This window comes from Oryctolagus cuniculus, chromosome X, assembly GCF_964237555.1.
Source record: "Oryctolagus cuniculus chromosome X, mOryCun1.1, whole genome shotgun sequence".
Taxonomy (NCBI): Eukaryota; Metazoa; Chordata; class Mammalia; order Lagomorpha; family Leporidae; genus Oryctolagus; species Oryctolagus cuniculus.
Window position 1 is genome coordinate 29,554,978 of NC_091453.1, and position 15,941 is coordinate 29,570,918.

Below are 15,941 nucleotides of genomic sequence, written 5' to 3' on the forward strand. Positions count from 1 at the left end.
TTTTCTCTGCAGATCCCAGCAGATGCACCTTGGCAGGCACCTCATGCTGAAGAGTGGGACAAGATGACCATGAAAGACCTTATTGATAAAATATGCTGGACAAAGTAAACTTGACTATTTAAAATTTACTTTTATATCTTTCCTTCCTATCCTTTCTACCCTGCCTTGAGCTGCAGTGCTTTTCCTAATAATTTATAGGAAATTTGTTGAGAAGAATCCTAATATTCTCTCAATCAGTAGCTACTTTGAGGCCACTTTAGACCTTTCAGAGCAGATTTGAGCAGAAAATGAATGTATACCTTAAGAAAAGTAGGTAAATGAAGTAGAATTTCTTTTCATGAAAGTGTTGTATGATCTATAATAAAACCAGTAATTGTGTTCTACATTACATAGAGATTGGCTACAAAAGCAGTTTGTAAGGGATTTAAAAGTAGTTCCATATAAATATATGGAATACTGGAGGGAGCTGGTCTGTATCAATGAAAAATAGAAACGATATGTTTTCCATTAGAATTTGTATTATTAGTTCAATTGCTTACAGTTCAGTAGTACAGTTGTGTATCACATAACAATGGAGCATGTTCTGAGAAATGCTTTGTTAGACACTTTTGTCATTGTGCAGACATCAGTGTGTACTTTACATGAACAAGGACAGCTACAGCATCACTAGGTGTTGTAGTCTTGTGAGATCATCATCATATATGTGGTCCCTCATTGATCAAAATGTTGTTATACAGTGCCTGACTATATGTATTTTTATGTATTAATATGTATAATATTTATGTATTCGATGTATGTGTTTATTTGAAGCCTCATACATAAGGAAACTGTACTAAGCACCGAGGAATAGTGGTGAACTAGATAGAAATGGCACCTAATCTCATGAAGTGCACATTCCTCAGAGAGGCAGTACTCATACTGAAGACATAATTACATAATAGTAGGAGACTGCCTGTAATATGAGGACCTTACCTCATCTGAAGGTAAAAGGAAGCATTCCAAAATGCACTCAGTTTTAAACTGAAACTACAGAGTTAGCACTTCAACTAAAAATGAGCCTCAGGGGCAGAGGGAGACAGGAAGGGTGGATGGTTTGGGGAATAATATCTTCTAGGAATAACTCACAGGAGAGGGGAGATTGAGAGGGCAGATACTGTGGCAGTATAGTATCTTTTACAATTGATCCACTGTGTGATATAGGATACACAGAGAGAGAGAATGGTATCTTCCAGGAATGACCTAAATTGCTATTATAAGACAGGGAATCTGGGATGATGTTGGGGCATGGTAGGTTCTTAACCATGGAGGCAGTGAAGAGACAGAAAGGGGGTATGTGGTGGAAATGGTATCTTCCAAGATTGAACCTTAGTGTTGGGCAAGGGGAGACAGGTAAAGTAGTAGGATGGTATCTTCCAGGAATGACACATGCAACAGGGAGAGGAAGTATGGGTGAATGAAGTTAGTAGGATAGCGTCTTTTACAACAGATCCACAGTGTTGTGTAGGTGATGCAGGGAGGGAGAATGATATCCTCCAGGAATGAACCAATTGGCCTGGAGGAAAGGGAGAAATGTTGATTTTGTTGGTGTTTCACAGTTGCAAGGAGGAATTGGGAAGGTGTTTATTGGTGAGTGGAAATAGTTTATTGCATGAATGGGCTGGGATGAGACAAGGAAGAGTAGATGGTCTTGAAGGACTGCTATCCATGGAGAATGATCCACTGAATTAGGTAATGGCAGACAAGAAGAGAGGATGCCATCTTCAGGAATGAACCATTTTGGCTATAGGAGACAGTATCAATCAATGATGTGGAAGACTAGAATCTTCCAAGAATGACCCAGTTGTGCTGTGGGGGAGGCAGGGATAGTTGGAAGATATAGGAGCATGGTGTCTTCTGGGAATGACCCACAGTAACAGATGAGTGTCAGGAAGGGTTAATTTTGTGGTAGAAATATCTTTCAGGAATGATTCATTTTTCTAGGGGGGGGGGGGGGCTAAAAAATTGATGATGTAGGGGGATATCTCCCAGCAGTGAGAGAGATAGTTAGTGTTATTGAGGGGATGCTATCTTCCAGAAATGACCTACAGGGGTAAGGGGTAACAGGGGTGGGCAGCTAATTGAGAGAGGGTAGTATCTTCCAGAAATCACCCACATGGTGCAGAAAGGGGAAGTAAGGGGTATTGGTAAGTTGAATGTTATAATGGAGATGGTATCTGACACAAAGGATAGGGCCAGATTGGTAGGGTGGATGGTATGGAGGGGGGCGTCCTTCAGGAATGGCTCACAGGGACTTTGAGTGGATGGTATTTTCTAGGCAGGGAGATTGTTGAACCAACTCTGAAAGCTTCCTGTGATTATTGAACCAACCTCATGTGCTCCCTGCTGAGACTGATAGGCTTTAGCAATTGAGTGGTCTGTATGCCTGAACTACAGAGATGACAAGAACATGTAGTGTAAGAGGAGGTTGCAGTAGTGGCCAGTGTTACAAGAGATATACTGGCCACATTCTAGATTTGGCCTTTTTCCAATTTAGGCTGTGGCAGGTTTTAGGCAGAGAGGTATTTGAATTTGCACTTTTAGACCTCATTTACTCTAGTATAGAAAAGTGTTCAAGAGGGAATGAGTGATCAGTCAGGAGCCATCACTAGTGTAGCCAAGATGAGGAAACACTGGTAGCCTGGAGCAGTGTGGAAGTAGTATAGATGGAGAAAAGAGGGTAGTTGTTACAATAGATGAGAAGTATCCCTCGTGATCCCTGGCAAGCATATTGACCCTTTAGACAGACTGGATCTGAGTATTTGGAGCTAAACCATGATTTCTTAAAAAGCAGAAGAACGGGGCCAGCACCGTGGCTTACTTGGTTAATCCACCCGCAGCGCCGGCATCCCATATGGGCGCCGGTTCTAGTCCCGGTTGCTCCTCTTCCAGTTCAGCTCTGCTGTGATCCGGGAGGACAGTGGAGGATGGCCCAAGTGCTTGGGAGAAACACCTGGCTCTTGACTACAGATCAGCGCAGCGCTGGCCTTGGCAGCCATTTGGGGAGTGAACCAATGGAAGGAAGACCTTTCTGTCTCTCTCTCTCTCACTGTCTGTAACTCTACCTGTCAAATAAATAAATAAAATCTTTTTTTAAAAAAGCAGAACACTTTATTTTCCCCAAGAGTTACAAAAATGCATTTTTTTTGACAGGCAGTTAGACAGTGAGAGAGAGAGAGAGACAGAGAGAAAGGTCTTCCTTCCTTTGGTTTACCCCCCAAATGGCCACTAAGGCCAGTGCGCTGTGCCTATCCGAAGCCAGGAGCCAGGTGCTTCCTCCTGGTCTCCCATGCAGGTGTAGGGCCCAAGCACTTGGGCCATCCTCCACTGCCTTCCCAGGCCACAGCAGAAAGCAGGACTGGAAGAGGAGCAACCGGGACAGAATCCGGCTCCCCAACTGGGTCTAGAGCCCGGGCTACCAGCGCCGCAGGCGGAGGATTAGCCTAGTGAGCCATGGCGCCAGCCAACAAAAATGCATTTCTTCAGACATTGAGCCTTAAGATTTTTTCCCCAAAAGCAATAAAATTACTTTCTAACCATACTGCATTGTATTTTCGGAACATACGATCCATGGCTCATGTTAAGTCTTAACTACTAACCTAGACTTTTGTTCTGTGAACAGGACTGCCAGACACTTCGCCTATCTTTTTGTGAACATCAATGTGACCTCTGAGCCTCATGAGGTATCTGCCCTGTGGTTCTTGTGGTATGTAAAGCAGTGTGGTGGCACCACGCGGATCTTCTCAATCACCAATGGGGGCCAGGTATGGCACGTCTGTTCTGAGACTCTAACTTGATTTGTGATTTTTCTCTCTCCCAGGCAGTGTCTTAATTATTTCAGTATTTTGAAACATGAACATTTAGCAGTATGAAATGAGCTCAGAAAACTTTTTTGCAAAAATATTTATTTTCATTCCTGAAAAGTTCACAGCTAAAGACTATTTTCTTTTGAATTAATAGGTCTTGGGAAATAAGTTCCTTCCTTTTTGAGGTGGGAGAAAATAGGCTAAACTTAGGAAGCTAAAATCCTGAAATAAAATAAATTCTGCTTACAAAATCAGTGCACTGAAAAAATCATCTCTGATCTAGACATAAAGTTTTTGACCCATTTCTTTGAGATATTTTGGGTTAACTGTTAGAATGAAAGTGGCTGTTCTCTCTTCTTGTCACACAGGTATTTTATGGCCACTGTTAGCAATAGTAAATTCTACATCTTGAATCCTACATTTTGGCCACCCACTTGCATTTGCCCAGCTTCCATCCCACTTGCATTACTAATAAAGGAACTCATTTTGTTCATTGACTGTATCCTCAGCAAACTGGTGGTGAAGCCAGAATCCCAATTCTCTGATTCCTCAGACTCTGAGACTCTTTTTATTTCTAGGCTCATCCTTGTCCAGAGAGAATGGATATCTCTTTTCTAGGAATGTTGTGCCTGGATAAGATGAGGTTTAATTAGTAGCAGTTCACTTCTAACTTTATGCTCTGTTCTCTGATTCCCTAAATTCTTAATGCCAGTAAAAAGTGTAGAGACTTTCTATGCATATGAATTATTACTCTCCTTAGGAAATCCCCATGTTGTTCTTTTGACACCAAGAGTTATTTGCCCATTTGACCCTTAGCTTTGGCAAATGCAAGGCAGTTGCATTTTGTGTCTTTACTTACCAGGCAAAAGTTCTACATTACTCTTTGTAACCCATATTTTACTTTCTGAGTTATATTGATTCATATTTGGTATTTGTGTCCTTCATTCAGAGGAGTTAGGATACTTATAGCCAAACTCTACATGAGCTTTTGGAAAGTAAGGTTGAGATTATGAATCTCAAACTATTATCACAGTATCATTATTGAAGAACTTAAGTTTGTCCTTTAGTAATTTAATTCAACAAATACTAAAGTAGTAGACATGAATAAGACAGAAATAGTTCATGGTCTTTCCACTACACTAAAATTCAAGCAACTCTTGGAAAATATAGGTCAGAATATATATTAAATGATACTAGTCTTCTGGAAGAAAGACAAATCATGAATTTAGATCTTAACCACTAGAGAATATTTTTATAAAGAGCCTTAGTGGTGTCATTAAAAGAGTAGCCAGTTGGCCGGCGCCGCGGCTCACTAGGCTAATCCTCCACCTTGCAGCACCGGCACACCGGGTTCTAGTCCCAGTCGGGGTGCCGGATTCTGTCCCGGTTGCCCCTCTTCCAGGCCAGCTCTCTGCTGTGGCCAGGGAGTGCAGTGGAGGATGGCCCAGGTGCTTGGGCCCTGCACCCCATGGGAGACCAGGAAAAGCACCTGGCTCCTGGCTCCTGCCATCGGATCAGCGCGGTGCGCCGGCCACAGCGCGCCGGCCGCGGCGGCCATTGGAGGGTGAACCAACGGCAAAAGGAAGACCTTTCTCTCTGTCTCTCTCTCTCACTGTCCACTCTGCCTGTCAAAAAAAAAAAAAGTAGCCAGTTATAAAAGTGCAAAAATCATTGTGTGTTTGTGATTTGGGTACTTAATTTTCAAATGTTGGGCTACCAATGTATATTTATGACCACTGAAAGAACCTTCTATGGCAAACTAAAAGTATCCCCCGGGTTCTTAACAAATTCATTGTATTGAGGACTTACCTTCTTAGATTAAGCTGGAACCATTTCCACAATAAGCATAGCAGGTTGGCACACCGCCGCCCCAGCCGGGAACCGGCGCGTTGTGGTGCGCCTCTGGCTGCTGCGGGGCTCCAAGCTGGAGGGGTGTCCCGAGGCCCTCTCCCCGACCTCTGAGTGGAAACTTGGGGACCCCAATCGAGGTGAGAACTTGCCAGGGGTCGCTATGGTAGTCAGGGTGGGATGTCATCTGCATGTGCAAGGCTGGCTCCGAGTGACAGGTCTCTAAATCCCTGCCCCCACCACAAGGATACGGTATTATATTATATTGCATTATATTATCTCATACTATATATAAATTATTTTGCATCCAGCAGCCTTTAAATTTTTGTTATAAAAAGGGAACGTGTGACTTAAAACTCTATAGATTTTACAAATAAATGTAAAGAGGAAAACAGGAAAAAAAATAAGCATAGCAGGTGTCAGTGGGCAGCATACTGAATAACAGTCAGGCACTTAGCCTTCATCCCGCTGCCTCTGCTGTCAAACTTTTGGACAGTTTTGTAGAAAGTTGCTCAAGATCTGAGATTCACACTCTTAGAACCTCATTTGATAATGACAGATAGAGCATGGCTATCCCTAAGAGCACCCTAAATATACTCTCTTAGAATCACATTGTATATAATATGACATTGCCTACATCTTTGCCTACCCAGACAATCATAGCCCAGGACTGAGAGCAGTCGAGTGTAGTTAGAAACCACATCTGCTGGGAAAAGCTTAGCACCCTCCTTTTTCCACGGCTCCTTCTGTGCACCACACTCTTGGACATTTGCAGCCCAAGGACTTACTGATGTTCCAATTTGGTCAGGACAGTACTGGTATAGGTGAACATTTCTTCTGATTCTGTGATTTTGTTAACTAGTAACTGTCTTTCACTGCTGGAAGCTGTGCAGAGAATGATAATTGAGGTGTCTTGGCAGATTTTGCTTCTGTCTTAATGAGCTCTTCCAACAGTCAAGTGTGTAGAGGGTGAAGGTGTGACCTGCAACTTTCTGGAGGTTCCTTAATCAGTGCCAATATGATTTTCCTTCCTTGGGCTTTTATAACATTTCCTTTCTGGCCTACCTTCTCCTATAGGAACGCAAGTTTATCGGTGGATCTGGCCAAGTAAGCGAGAGGATAATGGACCTCCTTGGGGACCGAGTGAAGCTGAAATGTCCTGTCACATATGTTGATCAAACTAATGACAATATCGTAGTGGAGACATTGAATCATGAAACCTATGAGGTAATTAATTTTTATCAAAATGAACACACAATAAATAGGCCTTGTATCTTCTACAGTTTCTAATCAAATGTAATCCAAGCAATGGCATAATTAATGCTGGCATGTTTCTGCCTCATTTTCCCAAATTACCAGCATCGATTGACCTAACTCTTTGTTTTGTTGCCTCATTTTGTATGTGGTTATTGCTCGATGTCATTCAAAATAATAAAGATGATTTTCATGCCCTCTGCAAGAACTGTAGCTCACTACTTAACATGATATTTTGCTTATGTGTATTTTAGTGCAAATATGTACTTAGTGCCATCCCTCCAACCTTGACTGCTAAAATCCACTTCAAACCAGAACTTCCACCAGAGAGAAACCAACTAATTCAACGTCTTCCCATGGGAGCTATCATTAAGTGTATGATGTATTACAAAGAGGCCTTCTGGAAGAAGAAGGGTAGGTGGTTCTTATTCATATTTAAACTGCATTAAGTGAAGGAACTGTGTTCTTTAGGAATATTGAGCAAAAGGCTCTAAACAAAAAAAAATTGTTTTCAAATTGATAGTGAAAGAATCAGAAATATTATTCTGTTGATTTCCTCATAGCTCTGTCAACACAAAATGACCCCAAAGATACTTGTTGCCAGTAGGAGCAAAGGAGGAGGTCATACCAGTTGTGGTGCCGCCATTGCCCTAGCTCCTGGCATTTGTCTTACTACTTACTCTTTATAAACAAAGTAAGGCCAAGGGACATTGTGGAAAGAGCATTGCTTTGAAGTCAGACATCCTGGACTGCACTTTCTTACTAACATCAGTCTCTAAATGTAAAGTATTAACAGTAATACCCACCATTAGGGTATTGTAGGTCTGAGATTTGGTAGGTTCATGAGATATGATGACTCCTGTTAAAAAGCCTTCTGCTCATATGTTATTCCTTCAGGGTTGATAATTGGTGAGATGATTCCCTCTGACACATCCTACTTTGTCCCCCATGTACTTTGGGATCCAAGACCGTCTTACCTTTTTTGCCAAGCATTGGTCATAAGCCCTTTATGTAAAGGTGATAGAGATGGGTTGTTTTCCATATATGGTGGTAAATAGACATCCTTGTTTAGTAAATGTGTATATTCAACAAGAAGTAGCTTCTAGGCTTAGGGCAAATACCAGTTGTTTAAGATTCACCTTCCTTATAGCAAAATAGTTCATATGTGTTTTGTATGTATATCAATGCCTCTGATGACATTGGTGTCAATCTCCTATTAATTTGTCCTGGTTAAGATTACTGTGGTTGCATGATCATTGAAGATGAAGAAGCTCCAATTTCAATAACCCTGGATGACACCAAGCCAGATGGATCACTGCCTGCCATAATGGGGTAAGTTAGAGCAAGAGTTCTTCATTTTCCAGATTGTATTGGTAGATTGGTATAGAACCTAGCCAAGTATATTGTTTTGGAATTGAGTTAGGACAATGATAAATAACCCTATAAAACTGTATTATATTTCCATTGATTAAAATATTATAGTAATGTTTGTGGGTGGTATGAGAACACTGGGAAACTTTACCAAAATTAACACTATCTTGTGCTTGTGCACATCATTTTTTTCTCCCATACAATTTATGTATTGAGGAGGAAGTAAAAAAAAACAGCTAGACAGATGATGTGATAGCCAAATTTGCATAGAGACAGAATGTTTGCACCCATTCTGGAATGAAAACTGAATGCTAATAATGTAGGCAAGCAGTTAGGATAAAATTGATGAGGTCTGTAAGCTGGAGACCACACTCTCCACCACACCCTCTGTGTGATCTCATGCCCCTACCTAATCATACCTGCACACCCACCTGCCAACCAGACTAATTAACCACGCCCCTTTGGAAGTGGATAAAAGGCATGGAGGATAGTGGGCCCTTCCCTTATTTTCCTTCACTGCCCTGGATCCCCTTGTTGCCCTGTGCCTTTGGGGCGCATGGCCTTCTGGCCTCCAGCTCTCTGCCTTCCATTCACTGCCCGTGATAAGCTGCTAGTAGCTGCTCATAACCAAACGTTTGCTGCAAGTGGCTCTTGGCCTGCTTTCTGCTTGGTATGGATTCCAACTTAATTTCCAGACTTCCCTTTCTCGTTTAGCTAGAGCCCTCACTCTCCAGTGCATTTCTCTCACTGAATAAAAACTTAAAAAACTTACCATGTCGTCTGGTCTGTTTGAGCCAGTATTCAGAATTCTTCTCTGAATTCATGGCAAGAACCCACACAGCTTATTAATTTCAGAAATATTAATAAGCAGGTTGGTTTCACTTTATCCTATAAAACCTATCAGATTCAGGTTTCCAAAAATTAACTTTTTCCTCCATTGAAAGCATCTGACACATAGAAAATGTTAGTTGTTACCCTGGGGTAGAAGATGGCTGGCCAATTCGAAAGCACAGGTCAGAGTGGAGCCAGGCCTTGAGTGGATGGCATAAATTTTCTGATTGGTTTCTCCATAGTTACCCTTCACCAACAGTATTTCCCTTACCTGTGGAAGTACAGAGATGGTGCAGGATGGTTCTGTGTACAGTAGAGGAGAGCCCTTCTCCTCTCCGCTCATCCTAACACACAGCTGCTCTGCCTGTTGGGAGCTAGGGATCCAGAAAGAGAAACAGACCCTTTACAAAGGACCTGCTAAGGAGAGCCCAGCCTCCCAGTTGCCTGCCCTTTGGCCCTCCTCAAAAACTATGCAAACAAAAGTTATTTTTTTTTCTACCATACCTTCACAAAATAACACAGCTTCAATGGAATTTAGTGACTTTTAGACACCAGTGTTTTCCTCTTTGCTCCTGGAAAACGCATGCCTCCTGCCAGAGGGAGAGGTGAGCTCATGCATATCATATCATTGAAGGAAATTTCCAGAGTCCAAAAAAGCAGACGCATGTCCAAAGGGATTTAGAAAGCAGACTGAGCTAATGGACTGCTAACAATACATTTTATAACCACTTCACTGACTGTAAAAGATGAGAAATAGTACCAGCTTCCCTGAGATGGGCAGGTGCTTACAATTTAATGACCATAGGAATAACGCATCCCCTTTACCTCTAACTACATAGGGAAAGAAAGGCTATAGGTTGTTTTTGGTAGTTTGGCATTAGCTGCTCTATTCCAGATAAAAGCAAGAGACTAGGGTACAGGTTCCAGGAGAATGTTAGATAAGACTAATCTAACTCTGGATGGAAGAACATAGATGCTTCCTTTTCCTTGGGTGACATATGCCTTTCTCATTTATTTGGCATTATTTACTGTGATATGTATAGCAGGACCCTTCCAGATGTCAATGGGGTTATTTAGGTAGCTCCTAGAGAATGATGTTCTAATCTGCATTTATTCATTAGCTTTCTTTGCAGTTGATAAATAATAATTAATTTATAGGGTACAATGTGATGTCTCAATATATGTATATCCTATAGAATGATCAAACCAGGCTAATTAAGATATCTATCACCTCAAATATTTATCATTTATTTATAGTGAGAACATGTAAAATCCACTATTTAAACTGTTTTTGAAATATACAGTATATTAGTATTAACTAGTCATCCTGCTTTGAAACAGATCACCAGAACTTATTGCTCCTGTCTAACTGAAACTGTACCTGTGGGAAACTAAAACACGCCTCCCCAAAATAAGGAGGATTGTTGAGCTGAAGACAATTAAGTTGGGGGTGGGGAGAAAACTCTCTGTCTTCCCTCTGCTTATCTAAAAACAGGACAGAAATTTGAAGAGAGAAAAGGTGTTTCTCTCCTCCCCCATTTCCCATCTACACACAGGATGTAGGATGTAAATTCTCCTGTATTGGAGACAACCCTTTATCAGCTCTAAGAAGGCAGAGCAGATTTTACTCCATTAATGCCTTTCCAGATATTTACTTTCCCACAGTTTCCTGCCTTTGGAAGCCTGGGACTGCTTTCCTTTGTCTTGTCACTTCTCTAAAATTTATTGTTCTTTGTTGGATGTACTATATTAGCTGCATTCCTAAACCACTGCCTTGAGTTACTTTTCACTGAGGTTTCTCCCATGTGCTGTGCACTGCACGCATTAATAAACTTTTTCTTGTTAACTTGTCTTTTGCTGCGGAAGTCTGTCCCAACTATGAATTTATGAGGGATGAGGGAAAAGCTTATTTTTCCCCTTCATACTAGTTTACCAACCTCTCCCCTGTTTTATCACAATTGCCTCTTGATAATGAAAGCCTTGGGAATATATGATCCCACTCTGCTTTTTGCTCTTGGCCTCAAAGATAGGAGTGGTAATGCCCAGTACTGTGTTTGTAATAACCGACATCTTTTGGGAACTGGAAAGGACCTTGTACTTTAGAATTGTGAAATATCCCCAACACAAAGCCAGCCAGGTTTTTTAATTTCTGCAATAAAACATCAAAGATAGTCAAAGGATATTTGTCCGTTGTTAGAATGAGATAAAAGAGATTATTTCAGTCATGACTTGAGATGTTTACAGAAATAGGTAGCACTAAAAAGCTCTTCAGATAAATCACTTAATCTTTCATTAAATATTGGTGATTTTCTTTTAAATACTGCATATATCTAAACTTAGTGATTCTTGCATAAACCTAAAATTTAGCTAAAATTCATAGTTATTCACATCTTGATGTGTTAAACAAAATTATGACTATCCCATAATGTTAAGTAGTTCAGATTTCTTAAATAATCCATAGATTCTAACTCTTCTCGGGATGAACATATTTTGTGTCTTTGTATCATAGAATATTCTCAAATAACAGCCCTAAAAGCATTGCCAATCGAATTGAGTAGCAGTTTAATTTTGGGGTGGAGAGGAGGAAATATCTACTTTCAGCCCTTGCATTCTCAGCCCTGATCTATTTGTCTTTTGGGTCTAGAAAAAAAGAATTACAATTTAAAAACTATTTTCCACTGAAGAAATCATTTCATTGTCCTTTACCTCATTTGGATTTTTGAAAGCTTTCTAATAATAGTATAATTAACGATTTTATGTCATGATTCAATTCTTTAAAATATACAATTATTAATGCCAGCATAATAAATAGAATCTATTTGATTAAAGGGAAGCAGACAGATTATGACTGAGTTTTATGACGATGCTTTATTTGGGGACTATGTTAGGTTGGTTTCCCAGGAACCTGACTTGGAGATGGAGATTTGGGATCAGGAGGTTTACTGGGAAGTAGTCTGGGGATTATTGCCTATGACAACAGAAGGAATCAGGACCAGACACAGGGAGAAGTTAGGCTCTAATGTTGTCCCAACAAAGGCCTCAGACCATGGGAAGCTCCAGAGCTGATAGTCCTTCAGAGTTGTCCTAAACTGACCCAAATGGTACCAGTTGCCTCTGGGAAGGGTCAGGACCTTGAAGCAGGCAGTTGTCTGCTGCCAAGTAAGATTTCTGGGGTAAGTTTCAGCTGTGAGGTAAGGGTACTAAGTACCTGGTCCTGAAGAGGAATGTGAGGAGCCTACCATGGCATCTATTTCAGACACATATTTGTATTTGTTTTCCCAGCTTTGAGCAAGTATTTGGCAGAAGTCAACAGTCTACCAGAATAATCATTTAGCACAACATTAATTCATCCAACATTTGATTTCCTACTGTATGTCAAACACTGTGTTAAACTTTGGGTGTTTAATATTGACATGGAGATGACCTGTCATTTAGGGGCCCATAGCCTAACAGGGGTTTTGGACACAGCAGTCAACTAAAGACTACTTGGCATTTATTCTGGGAGAGGAGAGGATCTAGGAGAGTTCTTTAATGCTGAGTGGGTAGAGATACAAACACTTGCAAAAGAAGGGCAGTGAACTAATCATTCAAATGTAACTTCTCTCTATAGTTTCATCGTTGCCCGTAAAGCTGATCGGCTTGCCAAGCTTCATAAGGAAATCAGGTGAGACTGTATATCTGAAAAATAGATGGAAGGTCAGCTTGTATTTTGTTTGTCACACAAACAACAATAGAATACCATCGAGAAAACAAAATACTTCACAGATACTCTCAAAATGCCAACAAATCAATGTTTCTATATCTTGCTGTTGCCTTTGCAACCCAGCCCTTGCCCATATGCGTATATTAATTTAATTTTACATATTTGTGTTCATTTGCAGTAGTTGAGAGGTAGGGTTTCTCTGTAAGGTGAATAGAGAAAAATAACAGAAAATGTGAGCTAAATGGAGAAGTCCTTGTGACTTAATAACTTTCTAAAAGTTCCTGCCTCATTAAACCATCAAATTGGGGGTTAATTTCCAACATAGGAATTTTGGAAGGACACATACTTTCCAACCATGGAAACCAGGACTAGCATATAATATACATTTTTTTCATTATGCCACACTAAGCTTGACATTTTCTTTTGGATTTCCTGCTTGCCTTCCTTATTAATAGTAAAATAAATAGCAGCCTGGGGATAGACATTTGGTTATGATTCCACATGGTGGCTGAATGTCTCAAAAGTTCTAGGAAGGCAAAACCCTTACTGAATATGCCATTGACAAGAGCAGAGCTTCACAGAACTTATTCTATCAAAATCTGTGAAAGGGTGTTTAGGAATTACATGTTTTTCTCTTTTTTAAAAATTATGTATTTCTTTAATTTGAAAGGCAGAGATGTATAGAGAGACAGAGACAGAGATCGCCCATCTGTTGGTTTACTCCCCCAAATACCCACAATGGTTGTTGCTGGACCAAACCAAAGCCAGGAACCAGGAACTCAACCCAGATCTCCCACATGGGTGGCAGAGGCCCAAGTACTTGAACCATTACCCTGAGAAGGGACGCAAACTTGTGCCATCACTGGCTGCCACCGAGTATGTGCATTAGCAGGAAGCTGGAACCAGAAATGGAGCCAGTTATCAAAGCCAGGCACTCTAATAATGGGATGCAGGCATCCCAAGTGGCATTTTAACAACTGAGCTAAATGCATGCCTCTTTCACTTAGGATTTTTGATGTGTAGTAAGAACAACTCTTTGAAGGAAACCAAACTTTTCCTTTCTATCCTGGAATTTAAACATCTACCTAATGCTGTGTGACATTATTTCAGGAGTGGCATTTGTTTCTCCCTAAAACCTTCCATGTAAAAATGGTAGCAATGAGCCATGCTTCTAATTCCACATTTTCCTTCTGACTTTGTACCTGTGATATAGAAGTTCTAAAAGGTATATGAATGGTGTAAATTTAAAAATTTAGATACATTTCTATGATTATGTTTTGTCCCACAGTATTCAGAAAAATTAGGGGCATATTTTAAAAATATTTTCTAATTTAATTGTTAACATAAAATTTTATGTTGTTCATCTGTTTCTTTTGTCACAAGTAAGCTTGATTTTCCCCTCTCTCCCCACCTCCTGCATATTTTTGGCCATTTGTCTCATCAATTTTTCATGCTCGTCTTACACGTTTGATTTATCTTTGCCATATTTTTTAACAAATACTGCTTGTTAGCCTTTAACGTATAGTTTAGAGTAGTTTTATACATTTAAACTATATCTTATATTATACTCAGAAGATTAAATTAGCTTTATATTTAATAGACAAATATAGGATAGGTGTAAGGCACAGTCTATATGTACTATAGACATAAAATAATTCATTCTGGAATTCTACATATTCCAGAAAAATTATGTAAAATCAGTTCTTAAGACTGAACTAAATGTAATTATATTTATTTTTGCTATTTTTATCTCAAATTGATATGGTATTGGATAATAAAAGGCAAAAATATAAAAAGAAGGAAAATTTTGTTGAGTCTTCTGATCAAATGACCATATTGAGGCATAGAAATTTGGGGGCTGGCGCTGTGATGCAGTGGATTAAAGCCCTGGCCTGAAGCACCAGCATCCCATATGGGCACTGGTTCTAGTCCCGGCTGCCCCTCTTCCAATCCAGTTCTCTGCTATGGCCTGGGAAAGCAGTAGACTATGGCCCAAGTCCTTGGGCCCCTGCACCCACATGAGAGACCCAGAAGAAATTCCTGGCTCCTGGCTTCGGATTGGCACAGCTCCAGCCGTTGACACCATTTAGGGAGGGAACCAGTGGGAGGAAGCCCTTTCTCTCTGTCTCTCCCTCTCACTGTGTGAAACTCCACCTCTCAAATAAATAGAATCTTTTTTTAAAAAAAAAAAAAAGAAAGTCAATTTGAATATGGAGACTCATTGAACTGTTCATTTTGTATAGTTACATAAAGCCATTGATATTAATTTTTCAGTATTCAGTCTGGTTCTTTGGCAGGAGTCCTAGAACTCACTAAGTTTATTCTATACTCAACAGCTTATTACTTCCCTAACACTTTTTGGTTCTTATTTTATAGGAAGCGGAAAATCTGCGAACTGTATGCTAGAGTGCTGGGATCAGAAGAAGCTTTACAAGTAAGAAAGCCCTGGCATTAATCCCTAGCACGTTCAGCTCTGCTTGCTCTAAGTGGTAAAGCAAAGCAGATTCTGATTTTCTGACAGTCTTATGAGGAGAGTATAAAGGGTTATGCTTAACTTGGAGGATTAACTTCAACAATCACAAAAGGCCATTAAAAGCTGGTTTCAGGTGCATGGAATTTCTGACACAGTGGCTCCTTTGGACTGTTCAAGTATTCACTGGATAACTGGCAGCCAATTGTGATCAGAGCTTGGAGCTGCAGGGATTATGTCAAAGATGAGTGAGAATGGTTCCCAGAACAGAGGTCCTACCTTTGATATTGGGGTCAACTGCCTGCTGCAAAATAAAATCCCAGAAATGTGTCATCATTTGTTGCTGAAGACACAGTGGTATATGCATGACAAAATACCCTGAATCTAGACTATCTGCCCAAGTCCAAGTCATACCAATTTATTTTCCCATGTGTAGATTCAATTCACAACTCATTTAGGAATTTCAGCTTTTAGTCCACCACTGAAAGTGATTAGGAGGATGAAATTATTTCTGAAGAACCTGCTGATAGCAGGAACCATTACAGGAACTTGTATCTGAACTGCTCAAATAATAAACCTTCAAAATGTTAGTGTTAGGGAAATCAGAGAAAATTTTGTCATG

The 15,941-nt window shown here is 40.3% G+C and overlaps 1 protein-coding gene across 1 annotated transcript in view; it reads left to right on the forward strand.

Moving 5' to 3' along the window:
• The window catches only part of MAOA (monoamine oxidase A), a 69,706-nt gene that overhangs the window by 46,669 nt on the left and 7,096 nt on the right, over positions 1-15,941 (forward strand). The window contains exons 5-11 of the mRNA XM_051827031.2: positions 13-104; positions 3,659-3,800; positions 6,768-6,917; positions 7,199-7,358; positions 8,180-8,276; positions 12,757-12,810; positions 15,226-15,283. Coding sequence (XP_051682991.2) covers positions 13-104; positions 3,659-3,800; positions 6,768-6,917; positions 7,199-7,358; positions 8,180-8,276; positions 12,757-12,810; positions 15,226-15,283 — 753 coding nt within the window. The remainder of the gene's footprint in view (positions 1-12; positions 105-3,658; positions 3,801-6,767; positions 6,918-7,198; positions 7,359-8,179; positions 8,277-12,756; positions 12,811-15,225; positions 15,284-15,941) is intronic.